This window comes from Amphiura filiformis, chromosome 20 (assembly GCF_039555335.1).
Source record: "Amphiura filiformis chromosome 20, Afil_fr2py, whole genome shotgun sequence".
NCBI classification, from domain to species: domain Eukaryota; kingdom Metazoa; phylum Echinodermata; class Ophiuroidea; order Amphilepidida; family Amphiuridae; genus Amphiura; species Amphiura filiformis.
This window is the reverse complement of record NC_092647.1, coordinates 18,672,128-18,697,598: the sequence shown is the minus strand read 5'-3', so window position 1 is coordinate 18,697,598 and position 25,471 is coordinate 18,672,128. Positions and strand designations below refer to the sequence as shown.

The following is a 25,471-nucleotide window of genomic DNA, read 5'->3' as shown; positions in this document are numbered from 1 at the left end:
TTGGCCTTCTGTTATACCATCTCCATCTCATTGTAATTATGTTGTCTCTTTGCTATGTTTTTTATTTTAACCACAATTTTTGCAAAGATTTTTTGCACTGGTCGACCGATAGCGTATTTAAGAACTAGGTTGCGCCTGTGTGACACAATGCTATGCAAATTGATTTAGGGATTCAATCATGTTTCACCGTTGTTCATCTCCGTTTAACAACGATGCGGCCGCGTCATCTGCGAAGTAAACCATGCAGACACGCCGGACGCGAGTTGTTAAACGGTGATGAACAACGGTGAAACATGATTGAATCCCTTTCAACAACGAAAAGAAGCTAAATATCGTATAATTCACGATTATTTTACGAGGAATGTCAGTTAATCACTGCCACTCAGCCTTACAAAAACTTCCGATGATTTCTCTTTTGATATCAGCAATAAAACTACAGAATAAAACAGCAATGTTTAGCCGCTACCTGAAAAATACTGAATTCAACTTGTAAGCTGGCATACGCACAAATGTTCCAGGCATGACAAAAAAAACGCGTAGTCTCGCTCGCGTTCGCGTATACCCTACAGTAAAAGTGTGGGTTCATCACGGTTTAACAACGGTTGGCTCCTGTACAAAGGTATAGGAAGATTTGTTGAACAGTGATTGAGGTGCTTATGTGATGATGACATGATTCCGAATGATGTGCTTGGAATTGCCCATGTACATGCTTTAATTTTCATTTGACATGATCACATGAAGTGTTTTATATTTTACCTGATTTACATTTTTTTTGTTCAACAGTTTAACAAACAAGTAAAACGCACAGAGGGTGAGAAGCCACCTAAAGTAGAGCTGACAATCTCAGCTAGCGGTGTCGGCATACAGAATAGACAAACCAAGGTAAAAACAAACATTTTGAAAGTTTTTTAGTTGCTACAATTTTTCGGCCTACACATCAGAGGACTTTATCAGGTATGACTGTATTGGTTGTCTGATCCACTTTCCTAGCAAACAAGTTTGAGTGGTTTCCAGTGTTCCTTAGTCTCTTCGCAGACTTCAGTAGTGGATCGTAAACATGTCTTATGACCCTAACAGAGATGAGGGCACATACTTCTTAAGTGATTTACGATCTTCTAGCAAAAGTGCTTGTTAAGCAAAGAGCTCTCTGTGTGGACGTCCCTAAAGCGTTATAGGTGAGCAGATAGGGCTATTCCATTTAAAATCCACACTACCCCTGTGGAAGATTTTGGAAATATCTTCCACAGGGGAATATGAATTTCAGATGGAATGAACACAGCAGGTCCAATTGAAACTCTCCCTCCTTCTGTGGAAGATTATAAAGTTGAATCTTTCTCAGAGGGTGTATGAAATTCAAATGGAGCTGCCTAATGTGTTCATTCTATCTGAAATTCATACTCCCCCTATGGAAAATATTTCCAAAATCTTCCACAGGGGGAGTGTGGATTTTAAATGCAATAGCCCATAGTGTGTGAGCTATTCCATTTAAAATCAATACACTCCCTATGGAAAATTTATCCCTAGTCTCCCATATAGGAAGATGAAGGTCATGTATAGGGGTTTATGGATTACAACTGGAATACCCCATTTCACCTTTCTTGTTTGTGTACTCAAATTTGAATTGTTTCTATATTATTTTGCAGGCTAAATTACACACATTTCCATTGCATCGAATCTCATACTGTGCAGACGACAAATCAGACAAGAAAATCTGTGCCTTCATTTCCAAAGAAGAAACCACCGAGACACACGTCTGTTATGTGATGGAAAGTGAAAAGGCGGTAAGTCAGCAGGGCACAAATAACTTCAGGCATGAGAATTTTCAGTTTTAAAACCGAAGTCAGTTTTTTTGGGTACTTTTTTGCCTAATTTCCCATGCATTTTCAGTTTTTTTAGGAAAGTACAGTCTCATGCCTGTATAACGTGTATAATTATGTGTACATCCATATCAAAACGATGCACTTGTTGGCTGCTACATGTGTCCCATTTCACATAATAGCTAGGAATAAATACCAGACTCATCTCAAGTGGAGGTCACTTCACATGTTGATTAGATACAGGAAAAGTAATATGATTTTATTGTTGTTCAATGGAGACCAAAAAGCTCTAAATCTATGACCTCTGGCAACACCATCTCGCCACTGGTCAGTGACCAATTGCCGACAGACCAACAGACGGCCTGAAGATGCACCTAGGATAAGGCGTGAAACCGTTGCCTCTCAAAACCGTGAGTCCAGTTGAATAGTTTTAACATTCATCCAGGTATAATCAAATATAAAATTAGACTATACCTGGATGAATGACAACCTTCACAAACGTATTTGAAAATGTTAACCAATTTTACATTATAAGATCTTACATTTTAGCTTGAAGTCCAGGACTTGCCTTTGACTAAGTCCATTAAAGATACATACATTGGCATTGCAAAGGAGTAAAAGTTCATTATGTGAAAGATTTCTCAATCAAAATCTGCACTATGATATTAACCGTATTAATACATGCATTCTGAATACAGGCTGAAGACATTACATTAACGGTAGGACAAGCTTTTGATCTCGCTTATCAGAATTTTATGCAAGGATCTGGAAAAGAAATGGAACTGAAGAAACAAGTAATTACCTTGCAAAAGAAGGTAAGCAAACAGGTGTTTTATGATATGTGACGTGGTATATCAAAAAGAGACACTTTTGGGCAGGTTATCAATTTTGAGTGTTTTACATATCTTAAATATAGAAATATTTTGCTCCACAATGCTGTTTTCCCCAATGAAATCGGACATTCGTAAGCCTAAGCGAAGATATTGAGTTTGTAAGTTATGGTATTATAAAATTGGAAATATAGATATCAGCCTCTAAAACTATTATTGACAATCTTGAGAGTAGGAATGACCTTAAAAATGGCTGAAAAAAGATGGCAGTTATATTCTGGTCTGAAACTATCAGACAATATTTTAAACATTATTAATTTCACAAATTTGCAATAAACCCAAATTGTGAAAAAATCACCCCCGGCCAGGTTTTTTGCTATTTCTCCATTTACGACCCTGCCCAAAAGTGTCTCCTTTCGATATAGACCCAGCAGGCCTCAAATTTTCAAGGCCACTGGGCAAAGACAAAGAAGGGCATCAAAGCCAACTAGTGATGAAGAATGACAAATATCTGGGGCACCAAGGCTGAAGAAGGGCAGGCAATGACATTGGTGGTCTCCCTGAAATTCAAGCCCCAGGACCCAGAGAAGGTCTCTATATATGTGATATTTGAATTCTTCTACACTCTCGCTATAAAGTGTTGCCAAAGCTCACTACCATTCGCAAGATACTGTGAACTACCAAATAGCAACAGTAAAAAATAGTTGCTAACCTTAACTTGTTTCCCCACATCAAGTTGGTATACTTTTGCTCTTTCTGTTCAGTTCAGATGTTTGCCTGTTGAAGGTGTGTCCTCTTGTATCGTTTATTGATCCTTGGTTTGTTTTGTATCCGCGTCCGGTGGATTCACCATTACCTACTTTTTTTAAATTTTTTAATTTGATTTGATTTGTTCGGATTTTGACAACCCTGGATGGATAACCCAAGAAGGGCCTCTATTGAAGCTTATTTCCACCTTTTTTCCAAGTCAATATCCCAGCCAATCGTCACCGCCGGAATTGAACCGGGACCTCATGTACTAAAGGCAAGTACCCTAACCATTGCGCCACGCTCTCTTTGTTTCAGGTGCATGAACTGGAGGTTGAGAACATGAAGCTGAGATCACGTCTAGTGGAAGTTGAGACTAGCCAAAATATGCCCAAACCACCTGCCTACACTGAACACAACTCTCAGGTGAGTTGAGTAGTCAGGAAAAAATTGACATAAAGAATATGAAACATGTTCATCAGTATCAGTCGTAAATTACAGAAAAAACTCAGATCAGGGTCAGATCGCATTGCAGATTTGGCATTTTAATTCAGAAATCTTTCCATTCCTGTCAGGAATCTTATTCACTCTGGTCTGGTGATCGGTGCATATCATCAAAACCTGACAAGAGTGTTGCTGGCTTTGAAACACATCTAGAAACACCAGACGAGAGTGAACAAGATTCCTGACAGAAATTGAAAATTTTTTTAGAGTGAGTACCAGAAATATTTTTTTACGATAAAAAAGGAAGATTTTATGTGAAAATATCAGATTACAGTCAAACTTACTGTGTGTATTAGTATGTACAGTGTATAGTTGCAGCTAATTTAGGCTTCTGATTTAGTTGTAAGGGATCCCTTAATTGTCACAGTGAAATTTGCTATCAATGTATGTAAGTGAACAATTTAAATGCTCTGTGTATTGTAAACCATGTTGAAATTGTAAGGATGTTGTTATAGATATTTAGTATTTTCCCCTGACTTGTCAGTTTCCTAGAAATTGTTATATTTGGCTTAGTGGTTATTGTTTTCTTATATTTTCAACTCCTTTTTGTTAGATTCTCAAAACATTGATTTGTCGTAAGAAATATTTAAAAATAAAAAGTTTTACAATATATTGTTTAGGTCCTGGGTCTGTAAATGTCTAGAATCTCTGAATTAACATAAGCTGTTGTGATAAAACTGTCCTAATAATGCCAATTTTTCAAGTTGTTGAACAGGTAGGCAAAATCATATTTAATCACCCAACAGGGTTAGAATTTTGGCGTGAATCTGTTAGAATTTTGGCGTGAATTTATCCTGCAAGAATCAAGATTGAATTCTGACCCTGCCCAATAGCAGCTTCCAATCAGCTTGATGTGATGTTGTACCAACCCTGTTAATTTCAGGAGAAAAAGTAGGAACTGGAGGACCTTACATTTTGTAATATATATGGGTCCAATGACAAATCTGTTGAAGCCCACATTCAAGCAATTTGAATTGATAAACTTATTGAAACAGTGCCGTCGTAAAGTAACAATTGCTACAGAATAAGTGTGTGTACTTCGCTGTCTCCTTCTAAACCCTGGGCTGTTCCATTTAAAATCCACTCTTCCCCTGTGGTAGATTTTGGAAATATCTCCTACAGGGGGAGTATGATTTTTAAATGCAATGAACACATTATCGACACATTATAGGCCGCTCGATTTCAAACTCACGAACCTATGTGGAAGATCCAGGTGGAATCTTTTTCAGAGGGTGTATGAAATTCAAACGGAGCTGCCTAATGTGTTCATTTCATTTGAAAATCATTTTCCCCATGTGGAAGATATTTATAAACTTTTCCATAGGGGTAATGTGGGTTTTAAATGGAACTGCCTGTGCCGCTTAGTGCCATGTTGACCTATCTTTGGTTTTGCATGTTTTTCTTTTCACTTCATGTTTGTTTCCTTTTCCCTTTTGTGTTTGTTTGTTTGTTTGTATGTATACCTATCTATGGGTCAGGTGCCACCTAGTCAGCCCCCCACAGTGGATTTGTTTGAAGCAGCCCCCTTCCCTAGCGGAGTGCCATCACCAGGGACACCACAAGGTGCCGCAATGACTGTTACCCCACAAGGTAACGGTACCACAAATGGCCATCTTGGTCCAGAATACGCAACGGTACCAAGTAGGCAGAAGCAACCAAATCCGGAAAATGCAAATGTACCAGGTAGGAAGAAACACTGAGCAAATACAAAATATATTATTAACATTTTTAATCAAACATTTAAATAAATTTGAACGTGGGGTTATTATAAGATTGGAAAAGCGTTTTTAAACAATCTTTAGAAACAAAATTTAATGTTTTTTAGGAATTTTTTTTTTCAAATGTCATTTGTCACAATATCTTGTGGTACTTTGTAAAACTGCTTTGAAAATGTTATAAATTAAAACGTTCTGTATAATCTTTATATAACCCGACATTTAAGCATTTTGTGGCAACCTTTGTGCTCTTTTTGAGAATGTTACAAAAACGTTGTGTGTTTGCTTTGATTACTGTGATCCTGAAGTTCTCTTATAGAATGTTGTTAGGCTCATATACTAATGACTAACACATATGTGATGTGATCAAGCAAAATCAGTCGGAACTCGGAAATATTAATTTTCAGTTTGTTATAGGACAGTAAAAGGCATTTCCAAAGCTGAGTTTTGCAGAAAAGCCCATTTAAATTGAACAACCAGTTCCAAAGATATGAGCTATTAAAGAGTTTCCAAAACAATAGGAAACAAAAGGAAATATTACCTTTGTTTGGCTATATCTCAAAATCAATATTTCCGAGTTCCGACTGATTTTGCTTGATCGCATCACATATGCAATTATGCATGATACAAGCCTATACCCTGATTGTGGCACATAGATTTGTAGAAGCGTAGATATTTAGTCATCCGTGATTATTAATTATTCAATCTAGAATGTTTGAAGGCGCATTAATTTTTAGTTTAAAATTTAGTTCAAATTTACAAAATTCATGGACATGTTTGGTGCTGTGAACAAAATGAGATTTACTGTTGTATTTACAGTATAATTTTGTAGATCCAGTATAAGGTATAGGAATGCAATAGAAATGCATCATAGTGCATGAATCAAGCATGACAGTGTATGCTCAATGAGGCTATTCCAGTTGAAATGCATACACCCCCTGTAGAAGATATAACTGTTATCTTCCACACAGGGAGTGTGAATTTCAAATTGAGTTACCTGAATGGGTGACTCTGTTTGAAATATACACCCTTGTGTGGGAAATTCAGGTAACATCTTCCATAGGGGGTGTAATGAATTCAACTGGAATAGCGCATAGTGTCAGTCCACACTCAGTGGTAAAAACTGGAACTTTCAGCGGAAAATGAGACAAAAACGCAACATGTGTGTCCACAGTAATAGTGTATTGCTATTCGCATTTGCCAGTACTTCTCTATGTATGTTAGTGTTAACCCCCTGAGCACTACCTGCCGATCTAACATTGCCTCTGATTGGTTAATTACATGGTATCTTTACTTGAATCACCAATTAGAATGGAGCTTTGCAAATAATTCACCCCAATTCTTTTGTGTGGTGAAATTATTCTAACAATGTTGCTGATTGGTCCAATTGATAATGAAAACTTCTTTTTGACCAATCGGCAGGTAGTTGTCATGGGGTTAATACACTCCTGTACATCAGTATAATATATGCTGAAGGATTTGACAAGGCCCGTAAAAACCACTGTATAGCAATAGCAGTGAAAATGCATGGCCAAGTGTTGGGCTGTTCCATTTGATAAACACACTCCCACTGTGGAAGATTTTGAAATTCCAACCAAATTCAGCAGTCTAAATTATTCCAAATCCTACCATATTCATCCTTAAAAATTGGAAAAGGTGTCGAAGATTTTGGAATTCCAAGCAAAATATGTCTAATTTTAGGCAAAGTTATGCTAAATTTAGCTGGATTTGATAAATTTCGATGAAATTTTAGCTGTAAGTTCACATTTCCAGCTAGGTGCAATTGGAATTGAGCTGGCAGTCAACTTTTCCCACAGGGGGTGTGTATTTTAACTGGAATCTCCCATTGTAAATATAGTGCATGCATGTGTAGTGATACGAGACCAAGCCATGTCTTTATCAATAGAAAGCATGACTGCACTGCAATATTAACTTGCCAAACTTTGTGCACCTGTTATTGTTGTGTGTATCTGGATTGGGTGCTATTTGATGTGACTGACTGCTGTGACATTTACTGGGCTATTCACCCGGGTGTGGGGGGGGGGTTATTATCAACTTTGGTTTGGGTGGGGATGTGTGGCTGGGGCTCCGAAAAACGACCCAACTTTAAACCAAATCTGACGAAAATCGGACCCAAAATTATACCAATTTTTGGGAAAATTTTGCAAATTTTGCTTAAAAAAATGATGCAAAATTGGCACTTTTTCAAGAAAATTGTGAAAAAACACCATTTCTTAAACCAATTTGTATGAAATTGAGGGCCATCAAAAATCGAAATGGCTAAAATTACACCCAGAGTCTTAAACTAAATTGCTGAAAATAGAAAATTCACCCCAAATCCACATCCCCTTGCCCTCGTTTCCACTATGAGCCCCACTGCCCCCTCCCCAGTTATTCAAGTTGAAGTCCATATATACACCTCCCCATGGAAGACATGACCTTCATTTTTCACACATTGAGTGTGAATTTGAAATGGGGTTACCTGAATGGATGACACCATCTGAAAACTGCATCTGTGTGTGAGATTAAGGTCATGTTTTCCATAGGGGATTGTATGGATTTCATCTGGAATTATAATACAGTAAAACCTCATTATAACAAGAAAAACCCTGTTATAAAGAAGTATTTTTCTAGAACCAAGATACAAAATTCTTTTGTTATATATTGTTTTTACAACCCTGATATAACAAAATTTGGATATAAAGAACTAATTTCTCTGTCCCTGACAACTTCGTTATAATGAGTTTCCACTGTAGCTCCTTCTTTTACTAAAATAAAGACATTTGATGTGAAACCTAGCTTGCCTTCTTTTTTAAGTGCTTATGTTTTGGCCTTTTTAATAGCATGTTTCAGGAATACTTTGTAGTTCAACTTTTCACATATGAATTGTATGTACTTTCACATACTATATTTTGTACATAAAATTACAAATTTCTTAAAATATAAAAAGAATTAAGGAAGGGGTATGAGCGTTTGGGCAGTATTTATTGTGGGACATTAGAGCACATCAGACATATCGAATTGCATTCTGAATATGAAGAATGGCCTTCTGATATCAAATAATTTTGATTTTTTGAAATTCGCAAAGTAATACACATTTTATGGCAAATCATTAAAAATTGATATTTTTGATATTTAACATTACTCGAAGTAAACTTTATAAATCTAATGATTTATATTTGAAGAAGATATAGGTGGGATGAAAAGCCGACGATCAATTGCAAATTTTGACCTTTCGTATTGAAGATATGGATTTTTTTTCCCAAAACACCAAAATAAAAAAGGTCTTTTTGGGAAAAAAATCCTTATCTTTCAATTTTCAATTGATCGTCGGCTTTTCCTCCCAGCTACATACACTTTAAGAATATATCATTAAATTTATAAAATTTACTTCGAGGACTGTTATATCTCAAAAATGTGAAAAATATCAAATTTTATTAATTTGTCATAAAATTTGTATTATATCGTAAATTTCATAAAATGAGAATTATTTGATATCAGAAAGGCATTCTTCGTATTCAGAATGCAATTCGATATGTCTGATGTGCTCTCATGTCCCACAAAAAATACTATCGAAATGCTCAAAACGCTCATTCCAGATCCCTTAGCTTGCACAAAGTCTTCAATGTCTACATGTATGGGTGCTAACTACCAGGGTTATAGCTAGGCAAATTTTAGTGCCGGGTGAAATTTATATGAAATGGTAAAAAAATTGAAATTTTGATAAGAATTGCTAGTTTTTATATTGATTTTTCATTGATTTTGAAACATTTGAGACTGGAGTGCTGGGTTTTGGGCTCAAAATTAACTTGAGTGCCGAGTGGAAATTAAGAGTGCCGGGCAGGTCCGCCCGCCACCGCCCAGCGTAGCCAACTACCATTTCAAATTTCAGTTTTAGTTTTAATTGAAAAGTTTATTGTTCACTTTTCAGTTTTGGTTTTAATTGAAAAGTTTATTGTTCATTTTTCAGCATTATTGCTTTGTTAGTGGTCCAATTTGCCCACTAGGTCCCTTTGTACCAAATGAATCTGAACTTCAATTACTGACCTAAGCTTCCTTTACTGACCACAGGCAGATAAACACATGCTGCAACTTTTTGAATGTCATTCACTCGTTAATTTCTCTGTCATTCCGACTTCTTTTTATTAAACAACTGTGGTAACATATTACAGCACTCCTCCATCTAGATTTTATTTACTTTTAATAAATTGTGCTCAAATTTATGACCACTGAATGAAGTAGAGACTTTGTTTGATGTATTTATATTGTTTTACAATTTATAAGCCCCCTCCCGCCTCCAACACTTTTTGAAATAAATGGAAAAATATTTTACAAAAGTGTAAAAATGGCATGTGTAGCTTTATTTGTTTTGTACACATGGACTAATTTATATCATCACACACCATTGTATTCAGTAACAGTGGTTCATTATGTAAAAAAAGGCAGTTTTAAATGTTGCATCTGAATATTCGTGGGAGTCAACTCTCAAACAATACAGGAGGTCTTACCTATTCATGCGTGGGACTGACTCAGGTGCAACTTTTAAAACAACCTCTTTCTTTACATAATGAACAATTTGTGACTGAATGCAGTGATGTCTGACGCTACACATGCCGTTTTACATTTTTACATTTCCTAAAATATTTTTTTGATTTATTTCAAAAAGCATTGGGGGAACTATAAGTTGTGAATCCTATATGATAAGATGTTTGCCAAAGCAGCCAGCAGTCATCAAATAGTAGCAATCCAAGTTGTCTTTAGAGAATAGTTTTTTTATATATATATGTGTCTATTGTGTGTTGTCTATTACTCTTTTCTCAGCCATCTCTCCCCCACCTCCATCTTCTAAAAGACGTAGAGCACAAACACACCCTTTACCACCCGATACTGCACAGAGCCCTAAGAAGGCTGTTGTGACTCCGGTTGTGACGGGCATGACCCCGGTTGTGACTGGTATAGTATAATCCGTATTTCCTAGCTCCAATCTTGTCATTTTTCAGCTTTTACTTTCCTCGTCATCCCAAGATAATCACAACAGGCAATTCCAGTTGAATTCCATACACCCCCTGTGGAAGACATGACCTTAATCTTCTACACTGGGAGTGTAGATTTCAAATGTAGTCGCACATTCAGGTAACTCCATTTAGAATCCACTCTCTTTCAGTGGAAGATTAAGAACATGTCTTCCATAGGGGGTGTATGGATTTCAACTGGAATTACCCAATTCATGATCGTGGTGTGCATTATGTAACTAAACTGAATCTTGGAGTCTGCCTGCATTGATTCTATTCATGGCATGCTTTTGTGTTCATTTGTGTTTTATTTTATTTGTAAGGGTAGGTGAGCTTACTTGTGAAGTGAAGGTCCAAATTGATGAAACACGTTTAGTGTGTGTGCCTTTCATAAGCATGATTTAATGACCGTGTATGCTTTGCAAATGCCCTCGATCCGGTGTGTCATTAGAAAAGCACAAAATTGCTGCTATTTGATGGAAAACAATTGGTGACAGGGTCTTATGACAGAGAGAAAACAAACTGATTGCAGTTGTAATTGTTGATACTTATGCTGCTGGTGTCAGCTATCACCCAATGTCATGAATTGTTGCCTCTGTGAATTGTTGGTCTATAACCCTTTACTTGCAAGAATACCCTGTACAGCATGGACTTACTGATTACTGGGGTAAAACTGGTATAACTATATCAGAGTGAATAACAGTGTCTTGCACACAAATTGGGATAGATTCCAAAGGGTGTAAGACTATGCGTATCTATTATGCAATTATGTTATTACTATGTGTGTTTAGTAATGATATGTACCGTATTTGTTCCAATAAGCGCCCATGTCCCAATAAGCGCCCACCCAGGGTAATTTCAATTTGCTAAGGGTACCATTAATGTTGAAGTGACGGATAGACGTCGATACAGTGAAATAGCTGGGGGATTAGAAGTCCTGTGTAAACATGTAATGTATTTTCTGCATCAGAAAAGCGACTAGAACGTCTCAGGACCCTTTAGTAACATACGATAACGCCTAATAAACAGTAACACCTGTTAGGAAAAAATTTGGGAAAACCATGTAAAAAATAAGTGCTCACCCATAATGAATTTGTTAAGCACCCTGGGCGCTTATTGGAATGAATACGGTAGTTGATACTGTGTACTAGTTTGTTTTGTTTTCTTGTTTTTTGTTTGTGCACACAGACATGTTTTGTTCCATATTTTGTTTCCACCTGTATGTAGGTTCTGAATACTAACTTCATGTTTAACTCTATAACTTGCTATAATTTAAGAAGGTGAATTTGTTAAATTGGGATTTTGGGAAAACAAAACTACTCATCATGATGTAAATGAACACAATTTAAGTTGGATGCAGAGCAGGGTTGTAGCCACGGTGGTCGGCAGTATCCAGTACTCAGCATGACCGACCGGCACTCAAGGGAATTGTAGGTCTTGCATACCAGTGCTAGAATGAAAAATTATCCTAAAAACAACTGTCAAATGCCATTACTGTCAAGTAATTGGCATTCTCTTAATTTTAGCTGGCAGTAAAATTTGGCTAGCTACAACCCTGATTCAGAGAGAAGATTGCAATGTTGCATCTAACATCACTTGTCATTCCATCTCCACCCGGCCTGTAATTGGTCAGTTGTGCATAACTAAAGTTTGTTCGGCTTATATAAGCCGGAAATTTTTTGGCTTTTGTTACTGCACGCTTCAATAAAGTGCCAACTCAAGCTCGCCTAAATTCACATAAGCGTGCACTCGCCACGCATTACGCAACGCACAACTAGCGTAAGCATTGCGCCCAACAGCGTGCACATCATTCTATATCAATACATGGTGTTATGAGTCTTATTTTTTCTGCCTTATATAAACCGAACAAACTTTAGGGAGGTACTAACCAAATATGTCATCTGGTGCCTTTATTGGAGAAAAGGAATTGCACAAAATGGTGAATGATATTGATACTTTTTCTAGGCAAAAAACAACTTTGAGGCATTCAAACTTTACATTTTGTACATTGGGCTAATGCAATTGAAATTCATACACCCCCTATGGAAGACATTACCTTAATCTTCCACACATGGGATGTACGTTTCAAAGGAGTTGTGTGGCTCCATTTGAAATTCACACTCCCTGTGTGAGAGATTAAGGACATGTCTTCCATATGGGGTATGTGGATTTCAACTGGAATAGGCCAATTTGTCATATGTGACACGATCAAGGGAAATGAGTCGGATGTCGCTAATATTGATTTTGAGATATTGGCAAAGAAAGTGTTAAAATTGTTTTGTTTTATATTGTTTTCAGCGATTGATAATTTGACATAACTTCACAATGAAAAGTCATATCAACATGGGGTTTTCAGTTTCTGAAAGCTCTAAATGCCCTGTTTAGAGGCATGTGTAAAACTCATTTTCGACCAGGGCCGACATGTGACTCATTCCCCTTGATCATGTCACATATAGGAAGCAAACCTCATACCATATTGCGCTGCAGCTGCTGAGCCTGCTGATGACAACATCCCATTATTTCTTAAATCAATGGATATTGTCATTTATCTCTCTCCACACGGGTGTCGACTGCAGACGACAAGTTTCAAATTTTCTTTAAATAAATTCATAAATTGTGGAACTTTACATTTTCATGACCACATTTGGAATCATCATGAAAAATGCATTAAAATGAGTACAAACAAGCCTAGTGTTGGTTCAGTAGTTCTTAAAATAGCTTTTGACATGTTGAGAAAATAACTTGAAATTTTGATTTTTTTTTCTAAGTCTATACTAGCATGCAGAGCATTAATAATAACATGATTGCTACAAATATTATGATTTTATGCCATAAATTATCATATGCATATACATTTTCATGGTGGACACGCAAACATAATTTCTGTCTTTTCATTGCATTTTTTTAAAAATTTTAATTTGTAATGCTTTTAATGTATTGATAATTGATACACTCTTAGATAGCTAGAACCAATCAAAGCAAGCGTTAGAAAAATGCAAACCATGCATTGATTGTGTATATATGCACGGGTGCACACTCTGTGTACTACTTGCATTGCTTTCGGACCCGTTCATTTTTCTTGCGGGTTGAAGCATTTATATTTGCTTTTATTTTCCATCATTTTACTGACAATTTCGTTATAAAAATAGCAAAAATTATGGAATTTTTTTTCTTGTGTATGAAATATGTTAATAAAGCCGTATCACTTCTTGCTCAAGAAATTGTACAAAATAATGCACCTGTACTGAGATGTTGGTGCATCTAATGTTTAGATGCATCAACATCTCAGTACACATGCATTATTTTGTACAATTTCGTTCCCAACAAGTGATATGCATTTATTTATAATAAAGCACCCAGCACTACCTGCCGATCTAACATTGCATCTGATTGGTCAATTACGTGATATCTTCACTTTAATCACCAATCAGAATGGAGCTTTGCAAATAATTCACCCCAATTTTGTGCGTGGTGAAATTATTCTAACAATGTTGCTGATTGGTACAATTGATAATGAAAACTTCTTTTTGGCCAATCGGCAGGTAGTTCTCATGTGGTTAAGTGCTCTAGCCCTCTTAATTTGAGATGATGGGCATTCATTTGCTCAGTTTAAATACTTTACTGCAAGGATTTGTTCCAATTCCTGCAAAATGCTTTGAATCTATTTCCATTTGCATGGTGATTATGAAGTGATTTTATTTTCATTTAGAACTAAAAATAATTATTTAACAAGTTTTGATGATGCGTGGGAATTGTGTTGAGTTGTAAAATGTAAAAACCGATTTAGTAGAGCAATAAACCAATTCGGCATCACAAATTTGCAGTGCATTGTGGGAAAATTGCTTTAATTAATAATTTATTAGCGTAATAATGTTATCATTCAAAGTTTTTTGAATAATTATTTATGAGATTACAAAATTGTTGGTAGGTTTATTTTTAAATTTTAGTAAAACAATTTACATACTATGTAAAAAAAACCCCAATTTTCCTGACAGGTCAAAGTTCAGGTGTACTGAAATTTGCCCAAACCATCCACAGTGAATCTGGAATGTAAAGCTGAATTGTCTTATTGACTATTATTTCTAGCTGTAGCATAACTTATTTATCATTTTCCTTTTTTGCTGCTCTTCAGGATCGCCCAGTGCCAACGTACCAACCCCCGCCAGTCCCCCCGGCAGACCAAGACCCCATGCAGTGGCCGCCTCAGTTACACCAGGTAAGCCGACTTGCCCTTTAGGCAGTACCAAATTCCTCTGGAATTATTTCCAAAGCAGTCAAGTTCAATCCAGACAGTTTCCAAATATGGATGTGATATTTTTTCGTGCTGTGGCGAAATGTACATTTTACATAGTTTGGATCTGACATCACTGTCAATCAAACTCCCCACAACTCTTGATTGGTTATTAAAGGAGTATTTTGTGATCCTAGCATCCTCTTTTTATGACATTTTCAGTAGATATCCACGAAAAAAGCTTATTTCCAAAATTTCAGTTGATTCCGATTTTGCGTTTGCGAGTTATGCATGATTATGTGTATTACACTGCTCCATAGACAATGTGTTGTAATTTCGTTCTGGTGCACCAGAACGAAATTCAAATTTAGCGATATTATTTTGCTAAGCAATTAATCTGCAAGAAATATTTGGTACATAAACATTATGTAGCCAGAGGTATCCAGTGGTGTAAAAATCTCAATTTTTTTTTGGAAAAGTGGGGGATGAGGCTGTGGATCACGAAATGCCCCTTATAAATAAATTTAGGATTTATAAAGCGCCTTTCTCCAGATCTTAGAGAACTCAAAGCGCTGTAATTTCGCTGCAATGGTGAATCATCACAATCAGATCGCATCAACTAGGTTGCTGCCGAGCGGCGCACACCTATCCGCATTTAGATTGTAACATCCACCAATTATCTGTGCAGCTCCCCAAATTCCATTGGGTGAAGGAAGTTTTGATAACCAAACAACTAATCACCGATTTTTTGCGATACAGGAGGAAACCTGAGATCCCGGAGAAAACCTGCGAGAGCGAGCATTGAATCGGGATAAACCAAGTGCACATGAGTCCTTGGGCCGCGCCGGGGCTTGAACCCGGGACCTCAGTGGTGCAAAGCGAGGGAACTACCGCTGCGCTAACTCGCCCTCCCAATTATTATTAGGGTGTAAAAGGAAATTGGTTCATCTGGTGCCTTCATTGAAGAAAAGAAATTGTAGAAAATGGCAAAGGGCAACTTTTCTGAGCATTGTTGACATGGTGCCTTTAGGAATGAAAGTTTCCAATGACAAGGATCTAACTTTTGAGACAGGTTTTATGTTTGAAGGTGAAAATGGACTATTGGGCATTGCTGTCTTACTGCAGCGTTCAGACATTTCAATCATCACGACAAATCATTTCTGAGTTTGATTAACAGATGACACCAGACGCAAATTAGGGGTTCATTCATAGGATTGAGGGCATAAACAGCGATCATGCCGAAATCCTATGAATGAACCCGCTCATACATACCCAACATTCTTAGCAATTCAATACAGATGAAAATAATAAGGGTTTACAAGTTTAAATAACATTTCCATACCGTTTTCCATCATAAATTGGAAGAAAATGAGTAGGCCTACTTGCAGGAAGCAGCTCGGCTCATGAGGTCAGCGGCCGGGAGTCAACGCGTGATTCAGCGTCATCTTTTGCGCCCAGCGTGAGATGGGCGCTGTGACATGCTTGGCGATGTACGCAACACTAGCAAATCGTGGATCGTGTTAATTGGGTTCCAACGCTGCATGGCGCAGCTTGTTTATGCCCTGCGTACTGGTCATAAACAGAATTTATGACCAGCAAAAAAGGTCCCAAATCCAATCAGAAACGTCGTTATATCGTGAGTATGTATGAACTAGTATTTTTAAATCAGTCTCCGCTTATACATGCCTATAGACAGTGTTGCCAAACCCGCAATTTGGTAGCCGAATTGGGCGACTTTTGAAGATTTTCCCCGTGACTTTATATGACAATTTCCTGTCCCATATAAGAAAAAAGAAAGGGTGACTTTTCAACATTGGCTCCGGCGACTTCCGATAGTTTCCTGCCCCATAGAAACCAATGGTAAAGAGAAAAATTGGGTGACTTTTCTATTATTTGACCCGCGATTGGGGCTGAAATTTGTTGGCAACCCTGCCTACAGAATGCCTTGCACTCCTCCACCTTTAGGTAAGGTGACATGACATCAGATCATCAGATGGTATTGTTCTTTGACTGGAAATATGTGTGTGTAAAGTGTTATTCAGATTTCTTTGACAGCTTAACCATCGCATATACGTGCGCGACGTCAAGCATGTGCATTGAACCTTGTGCAAATAATACGCGCTGGACGGCTAGCAGTACGCTTAATTTGTAAAAGGAAATCTGAATAAACCTTTATCCTGTTTTGTTGGCTCTGAGCGGAGCTTATCAGTGCCTTTGTCATGCAACTAACTAGCATTCATTTTCAGGCCACAATACGCTGTTGGTTTTATGCTAAGGATCATTTAATGACTGATATGAAGACTTAAGTTTTGTTTCTAAGTTTGGCTAAGTTATTTTGAATCGATTGCACTCCAGATTTTATTGAAATTCAGGCGATAAAAGTATTATTTTTGGGTAAAAAAGACCAAAATAGTCACGATAATCGAGTTATATCTTGGTTCCCTGTGTGTGCTAGAGATTATTCTGGTCTGTATAATTTAAGATGCGTAATACAGCGGAAACCAATGGAGGTACATTTCTTAAGATTTAGTTCAGATCAGAAATTATTTGACTACTTCTTAACTTTTCTTCACTATTTCTTTATAATTTAAATAAAGAGATAGGTAAAGAATGTCAAAAAATAGTCAAGAACATGTCTGAATCTTGAATAAATTCCCGAATAAATCTGAACAAATGACTTTTCTGGGGGACTATTTGGCTTGCGCAAGTGCAGTATGAAAGCACTGTGTCGATTTTTTTGTTAAAGGTCACGTTTTTACCGATAAGCTGCGATGCTCAACAAACTTCGTACTTTTCTATGAGGCTATTTTGAACCAATAAATCGAGTAGTTTTCTTGATTGATGACATCACCATTTCTGAACCAATCAGCAAACAGTTTTGTGTGATTGATCGATTCTTGCAGTAGTCTCCACAGCAGCCAGTTTGGTTCCGCCCCTTCCACACAAACATTTTTGTGGAGGGGCGTAACCAAACTGGCTGCATAGGAGACTAAGTTCACTGACCCACTGACCTTGCAAACTCAACCACAGAGAGCTACGGTGCATAATCGAGGTGAAAATACGCTAGTTTGTTTACCATTCTGAGCTCATGAGCTTCTGGTAAATGTCATTCGAAGCATTTACTGAGCATACCATAATATTTTTTAATTAAATATAAAGATGTTTATTTAAGTTATTTGTAAAATTCAGCGATGGACTTAATATAGAAGTGGTTTGATTTTAGTTGTAAACGCGGGACTCGACCGGCATGACAAGTTGAACATGTGAAGTTCCAAATTCGGAAGCCATGTACTACTATTCCATGTACGTAGGTCTCACACGAACTGCTCCGAGGTTATACTGACTACTAGATTGTCTACTTTTGTACTCTCGTAAGTGATGAAATTGAAGAAAAAATCATGAAGTGAAATCTATCAGAAATAAACACTGATGTGATGTAGGCTAGTCCTGCTTAATCGGAGTACAGCATCCAGACCAGGCAGATCCAGATCCGAACAGAACTTACGATTGTTCGGTTGGACGGTTCAACACACATGACACAACAGACATGTCAGGACAGAACAGTTTTGGTGTTTACAAAAAAATGCAAATGATCTCAAGTCACAAAAATTTGTTATAAAATTTCATTTTTTGTCTCGCCTCAGTATTTCTGTCTGTCCGGGGGTGTGGATGTCCGTGTGTCCGTCTGGAGCTGTATCTGGAAGCTGTAAGACGCAGTACGTGGACGCTACTTGGTGGGAGGAAGGGTATCTAAGTTTGCTCCGTAATTGTATGTTTTCGGTGAAAAATAATGCAAATTAACATAGCTAATTTGCATAATTTATGCAAAAATCAGCGCAAATTGATAAAATTTCATTTCTGAACTTTGTTCAGGATGGGACTTAGTAATCACTATTTCCGTCTGTGTGTGGGGGTGGGATGTCCGAATGTTTGTCCGGAGCTGTATCTGGGGAACCGTAAGACCTACGGGGACGCTACTTGGTGGGAGGAAGGGTATCCAAGTTTGCTCCGTAATTGTATGTTTTCGGTGAAAATATGCAAATTAACAAGCTAATTTGCATAATTTATGCGAATATCAGCGCAAATTGATAGCGGTGCATGGTAACGAAACCTTGTGACAGGAATGATACACACCTGCTGATCACCTGATTAGTTTTTGGTTAAAAGTATTCGCACTTAGTTGTTAAGTTGCATAATTTATGCGGAACGCTTCTACAAAATGGTTGGAAATCTGAAGAAATCCGCCTTGTGAAGCTGTTTCTGGGGATCCGTAAGAATGCTAAGCCCTATGATGATGAAATGTGGTGGGGGTAGCATGACCAGAGGATCTCGACCTGATTCGATTTTCAGCGCAAAATATGGTAATTACCTACCTAATTTGCATAATTTATGCATAATATGCAAAAACCTTTTTCTCGGAGACTAGGGTCGTACATTCTTCAAACTTGGTGGGCGGGTGCATCTTGACCCCAGACAGAACAAGTTTGTATTGGTTAGTGGGTGAAGGTCACTTTCGAGGTCATCCAGGGGTCATCTAAGGTCAAATTACTAAAAACTGTCGTATGGGCATGAAACTTGGTGGGTACAGTTAACATTTAGAGTCAAATTTTCTGACGGCCATTTTGGGGTCATCCGAGGTCACTTAGGGGTCATCCGAGGTCAAATTACTAAAAACTCGTATGAGCATGAAACTTGATGGATACACTTAACATTATGAGTCAAAGTTTCGGAAGGTAATTTCGGGGTCATCCAAGGTCACCAAGGGGTCATCTGAGGTCAAATTACTAAAAACTTCGTATGGGCATGAAACTTGGTGGGTACAGTCAACATTTAGAGTCAAATTATCGGACGGTCATTTCGGGGTCATCCAAGGTCACCAAGGGGTCACCTGAGGTCAAATTACTAAAAACTTGTATGGGCATGAAACTTGGTGGGTACACTTAACATTTAGAGTCAAATTTTCAGACGGTTATTTTGGGGTCATCTGAGGTCACCAAGGGGTCATCTGAGGTCAAATTACTAAAAACTGTTGTATGGGCATGAAACTTTCTGGGTACAGTCAACATTTAGAGTCAAATTTTTGGAAGGTCATTTCGGGGTCATCCGAGGTCACCCAGGGGTCATCTGAGGTTAAGTTACTAAAAACTCGCATGGGCATGAAACTTGGTGGGTACAGTCAACATTTCAAGCCAAATTTTGGAATGTCATTTTGGGGTCATCCAAGGTCACTCAGGGGTCATCTGTGGTCAAATTACTAAAACCTCATGTGGATATGAAACTTATTGATGGATGTATTATGCTCTGCAAATAAGATATAGCTACCAACCAGCAAGATGTATGATTGCGTGTGATCTGGCACATACAATGTATATGATTTCACCTGTTGCACATTCGACTGCAATTACTTTCACATTCAAAAAAGCACAGAGCCACAGCGCCATTGGTGCTCTTGTTTAGGGCCCATGGTTGTAAAACTGTCACTTAAGCAGGGCAATTATAGGCTATCCGCCAGCGAAATGGTTACGTAACTCCCTGGTAGCTGGTTCACACACCTTTTGGAATTGATAATACATGCCATAGACTTTGTATTGCAGAACTCAAAAGCATGATCCAGTTGACATGGTGATAATAGGATTACACGTAACACTTCACTGGCGAATCGAAAATGATGTTATCATATTCTATCCTATATTGTATATATGCGTATATTGATTTGATTGTGTGTTTGTCTGTATGTTGCACAGGGATTGCACCACCACCTAAATCAACCAGGAGTAGAGCAGGGACTACACCAGGCTCAATTGCAAGACCCGTGGGTAAGAATAGCCAAGACACACAAAATCTGTTTTGAGAGAAAAATATAGTCTTGTATCACACCTTACTTAGTTGCTTGCTTAAGATGAGTGGTGTCCTCGAACCAAAGCCACACCAAAACCATTCAATATTTAGAGAATAAAAGATAGGATTTTGTCTTTTGCCTATCCAATATCATGTCATAATGGGTGGGCTGGCCAATATTTTGAGTAGTGGATGCCGGCGCATTATCGCGCGATCATTGAGGAGCAACAAGCGTGCAGCAGTTGCGTGGCGGCGCGCGCCCTGACTAATATCACTTATCCACTATTGTGTGATATAAGACACTCCAAAACCAATCAAATTGTGTGTATTCTTGACAAGACACACCAACTGAATAAGAATATTCAATATTTCTCATGATGAAAAAGCTGTCTCGGGGATTGAGTTTTAAGGCATACTGGTGCGATCACACACCATCACACACTTTAAATTGCCTTGCCGGGTGCTATTTATATCACACTTCCTAAATCACGATTCCTAAACTTCTTATTGAGTGTAATTTAATAGCATGCCTAACAGCCCCCCTTAACATTTCCAGAAGTGTGATTTGTAGCACACCTGTTATTTTTAAAACTTAATCCCAGCCGTCTTGATTTTCTCATTGTCAGAAGTTAAAATTTTTTACAAATCTGTTGAAACAATGTTTCATGTTACCCATTGTTATGTTTTCCCTTGAAATATTATGGTAAGAAGATATGAAAGCTGCAGTGTGATACTCGCCATTGTTAACCCCCTGAGCACTACCTGCCGATCTAACATTGCCTCTGATTGGTCAATTTTCATTTTAATCACCAATCAGAATGGAGTTTTGCAAATAATTCACCCAAATTTTTTTGTGTGGTGAAATTATTCTAACAATGTTACTGATTGGTCCAATTGATAATGAAAACTTCTTTTTGGCCCATCGGCAGGTAGTTCTTATGGGGTTAAGATAAAACGGCAAAGGTCAAAATTGTGCAGGCATGAGAATTTTCAGTTTAAAAACTGAATTCAGTTTTTTTTATAGTCAAAATTTCCGCAACTTTATTTAATTTCAGCCTGTTTTTGGTACTTTTTGCCCAATTTCACGCGCATTTTCAGTTTTTTTTGTTTTTTTAGGAAAGTGCAGTCTCATGCCTGATTGTGCTTGTCTCTGATTTTATCAGAGTTCTAAAATGGATGTTCATTTGTTTAATAAGTCACTCATTTTTGATTGTTATCACTTAAACAAAGGTTCACAACTATGCCTTTAAATTTCTTTAAACAGGGTCGGGTGGAGCTGCAAGCGACCCTTTTGGGCAGGCCCCCTTCTCAGGAACCAGCCCCCAGCAGGGGAGAGCCGCAGCAGCAGGTGACCCGTTCGGATCCCCAACAGGCTCAGGTCAATTCTCCATGGATGTAGACAATCAACTCTATATGGATAATCAGATGAAGGAAATGCAGGTAAGTTAATCGCCAGGGTAAGGGTCAAACTCCCTTCTTATGATCCAGCCCCCAGCAAGGGAGGCAGAAGGTGACCCGTTCAGATCCCCAACAGGCTCAGGTCAATTCTCCATGGATGTAGACAATCAACTCTATATGGATAATCAGATGAAGGAAATGCAGGTAAGTTTGTCATCATGGTTAGGGTCAAACTCCCTTCTTATGATCCAGCCGTCAGCAAGGAAGACCAGCAGAAGGTGTCCCATTCGGATCCCCTACAGGCTCAGGTCAATTCTTCATGGATGTAGACAATCAACTCTATATGAATAATCAGATGAAGGAAATGCAGGTAAGTTTGTCCTCAGGGTTAGGGTTAAACTCCCTTCTTATGATCCAGCCCCCAGCAAGGGAGACCAGCAGCAGGAGACCTGATCAGATCCCCTGCAAGCTCAGGTCAACTCTATATGGATAATCAGATGAAGGAAATGCAGGTAAGTTTATCGCCAGGGTAAGGGTTAGATTCCCTTCTTATGATCCAGCCCCCAGCAAGGGAGACCAGCAGTTTGATGTATATAGAATTGGCTTCATTATTAACTAAATGCAAACTATAGATGGCGCTATTTATCCTAAATCATATTTCTTTATTTGCAAGGGTTAGGTGATTGATAGAGCCATTAAAACAGCTGGAATAGGTGAAACAAGCAACAAGGAAATTTTATAAACAATTTTATCAAACAATAAATGGAATTATTTGTATTAAAAGCTTAAAAGGGTAATTTCCAGTAACTAAATAGCGCCACCAATTTTGTCATAAATATATACATTTTATATCCGAAAAAGCTTTAAAAAATACTATAAAAGTAAATAATTTTGTAAAAGAGGGGAAATGAAAGTTGAGAATGACTCAAAAGCATCTGTATACATTAGCACGATATCACTTTTAGCTGTTTAAGCCTAAAATATGGTTGTACATGATGTTTTGTTTGAAAAATTAATAAATGATCCCACCAAACAACCGTGAACAAGCGATTGCGCATTCGTTATGAATGGACAAACTAAAGGCTATTGCATGAGCTGGACTCGCAGCTAAAAACACAAGGCCACATTTTGAACAAGTAAAGAAGGATGCAGAAATCACAGAATCTGCCTTCAAGACATGCTTCTGATTTTTTGTTCTCTTTTTTTTCAGGAGGGCTTTGAGCGTGGCTTAAGCTTAGGAACAGAGAACTTCTCATTGGCGGACTTTGATCCCCTAAATAAGTAGGACGCAATCATTCCTCTGAATGAAGGAGAGGGAGTAAGCAGAGAATCATCTCAATGTTCAACTCAAGAAGTAATCTCCAAAGCCGCTGTACAGAAAAGGTGCGATCATTCCATTATCGGGGTCACTGTCACCTGTCAAAGTCTTATATTGAGAACCAAGTTATTTACAATGCAAATGAATCGAAATGTATTAAGATGTAAACTTGGGGTTTTCCGAGGATCACATTTTGCGCGTAGACCTTTCTGAGAATTTCCCGCAATGCACTATTGTAATGGTATACATTCTTGTCTCTATTATATTTGACACATTCTCATATTTGGGACACGTTCTCATATTTGGGCTGCATTTAAGCTTTTGAATTAGGGCGAGATTTCACACCCTGGAAAATTCCTAGTTGGAAATAACTAAAAAAGTCCAAAATGATGAGTAAACACTAGGATTCACAACATGTTCATCTATCAGGGCACAGTTCTTAAACCCCAATACAGTTGTACATTCATTGAATGACCTTTAAAAATTTGTGTACAAAAACTCGTACTCTGCAACTTGAGGTCAAATTTTACACTTTGATTGTTTCATTGAGGTTATTGAACTATGCCATTGGGATGAGGCCATTGTGGTCCATAGTGATAATATGTTAGAGAGAGGGGCTCAATATAGGCTATTTCAATTGAAACTTGGCATTCCCCTGTGGAAGATTTAAAACAAGTCTTCCACAGAGGGAGTATGTTTTTCAAATGGAATTGGGCAGGGTTAATTATTTTGAAACCCCATACTCCCCCTGTATATGACTTTACCTATATCTTCCGCAACTGGAGTATTTCAAATGGAAGTTCCCCAATTGTCTATTTGTAATTTGTATTCTCTCGTACAAAGTTCAGTGATCCTAACCCTAGAAATGACCTTAAATGCACAAGGGTATAAAAAGCACTTGGGGTATGATGCTAGTTCCTCATCAGTTGTTGGGTATAAGTTTTCAAAGCACTAATATCATTAGATGCATAATCTATATATATCCTCAGGGGGGGGCTACACAATTTAGTTGACATGCTCATGAGTATGACAGTTGACAGTGTTCCTGGGTTGTGATCTGTTGCTTCCATAGTTGTGTTAATGCACCAGTCACCAATAACACCTTATTGTTGTAAGTTAGTGTCATATTGAGGACTTGGAACCAGAACTTGCTCAGGGCTATTCCATTTAAAATCCATACTCCAGCTGTGGAAGATTTAGGAAATATCTTCCACAGGGGGAGTATGAATTTCAAATGGAATGAACATTATAGGCAGCTCCATTTCAATTTCATATACCCACTGAGAACATTTAAATGTTGATCTTCCACAGAGGGAGGGTGAGTTTCAAATAGAATTAGTTAATGTGGTAATTTATACTCCCACTGTGGAAAATATTTCCAAAATCTTCCACATGGGGAGTGTGTTCTTTAAGTGGATTAGCTCTATTTGTAACTAATTATGAAGCTTATGCTTGGATACACTTACTGTGTCTAAAGTAGCCATGTTCAATTTTTCAAAATTTTTACTCAAAAAGAACTGGAAAAATACATTTTTCTGAAAATTTCTTGATTTTTCCAGAGTGATTAACATTTTCAAACTTTTTTTGGGAACAAAGCGAGTTCTGGTCCCAAGCCTAGAATATTTTGTACTGGTCTATTACATTTGAAATCCATACACCCCCTATGGAAGTTACGACCTTAGTCTCCCACACAGGGAGTGTGAATTTCAAATGGGGGGTACCTAAATGGACGATTGCATTTGAAATTCATATTAAGGTGATGTCTTCCATAGGGGTTACGGATTTCAACTGGAACAGCCCATCGTACTGTCTCATGTACTTGCAGGTTAATTGTAAACAAAGTGCTGAATATAACTAAATATATTATTGGATTTAGTATTTTTTCTTATTTGCTTTTTTTTTTCAAATTGTAAATGAATACATTGAATAGAATTTCTACAAATATTATGTACTGTGCCTAAAGTTGTGTACTAAACGAATCATGAACAAATAATCTCTTTTTGTAATAAATTGTATTTTACAAATATTATAGTACTCCAATATTATTTAGGAAAAAATATT

The 25,471-nt window shown here is 37.6% G+C and overlaps 1 protein-coding gene across 1 annotated transcript in view; it reads left to right on the top strand.

The window, feature by feature from the left end:
• The window catches only part of LOC140142177 (PTB domain-containing engulfment adapter protein 1-like), a 35,191-nt gene extending 13,048 nt beyond the window's left edge, over positions 1 to 22,143 (top strand). Inside the window, exons 5-13 of the mRNA XM_072164144.1 lie at positions 784 to 882; positions 1,644 to 1,781; positions 2,516 to 2,632; positions 3,713 to 3,820; positions 5,377 to 5,581; positions 10,435 to 10,566; positions 14,758 to 14,841; positions 20,601 to 20,672; positions 21,959 to 22,143. Coding sequence (XP_072020245.1) covers positions 784 to 882; positions 1,644 to 1,781; positions 2,516 to 2,632; positions 3,713 to 3,820; positions 5,377 to 5,581; positions 10,435 to 10,566; positions 14,758 to 14,841; positions 20,601 to 20,672; positions 21,959 to 22,143 — 1,140 coding nt within the window. The remainder of the gene's footprint in view (positions 1 to 783; positions 883 to 1,643; positions 1,782 to 2,515; positions 2,633 to 3,712; positions 3,821 to 5,376; positions 5,582 to 10,434; positions 10,567 to 14,757; positions 14,842 to 20,600; positions 20,673 to 21,958) is intronic.
• Positions 22,144 to 25,471: the final 3,328 nt, after the last annotated feature.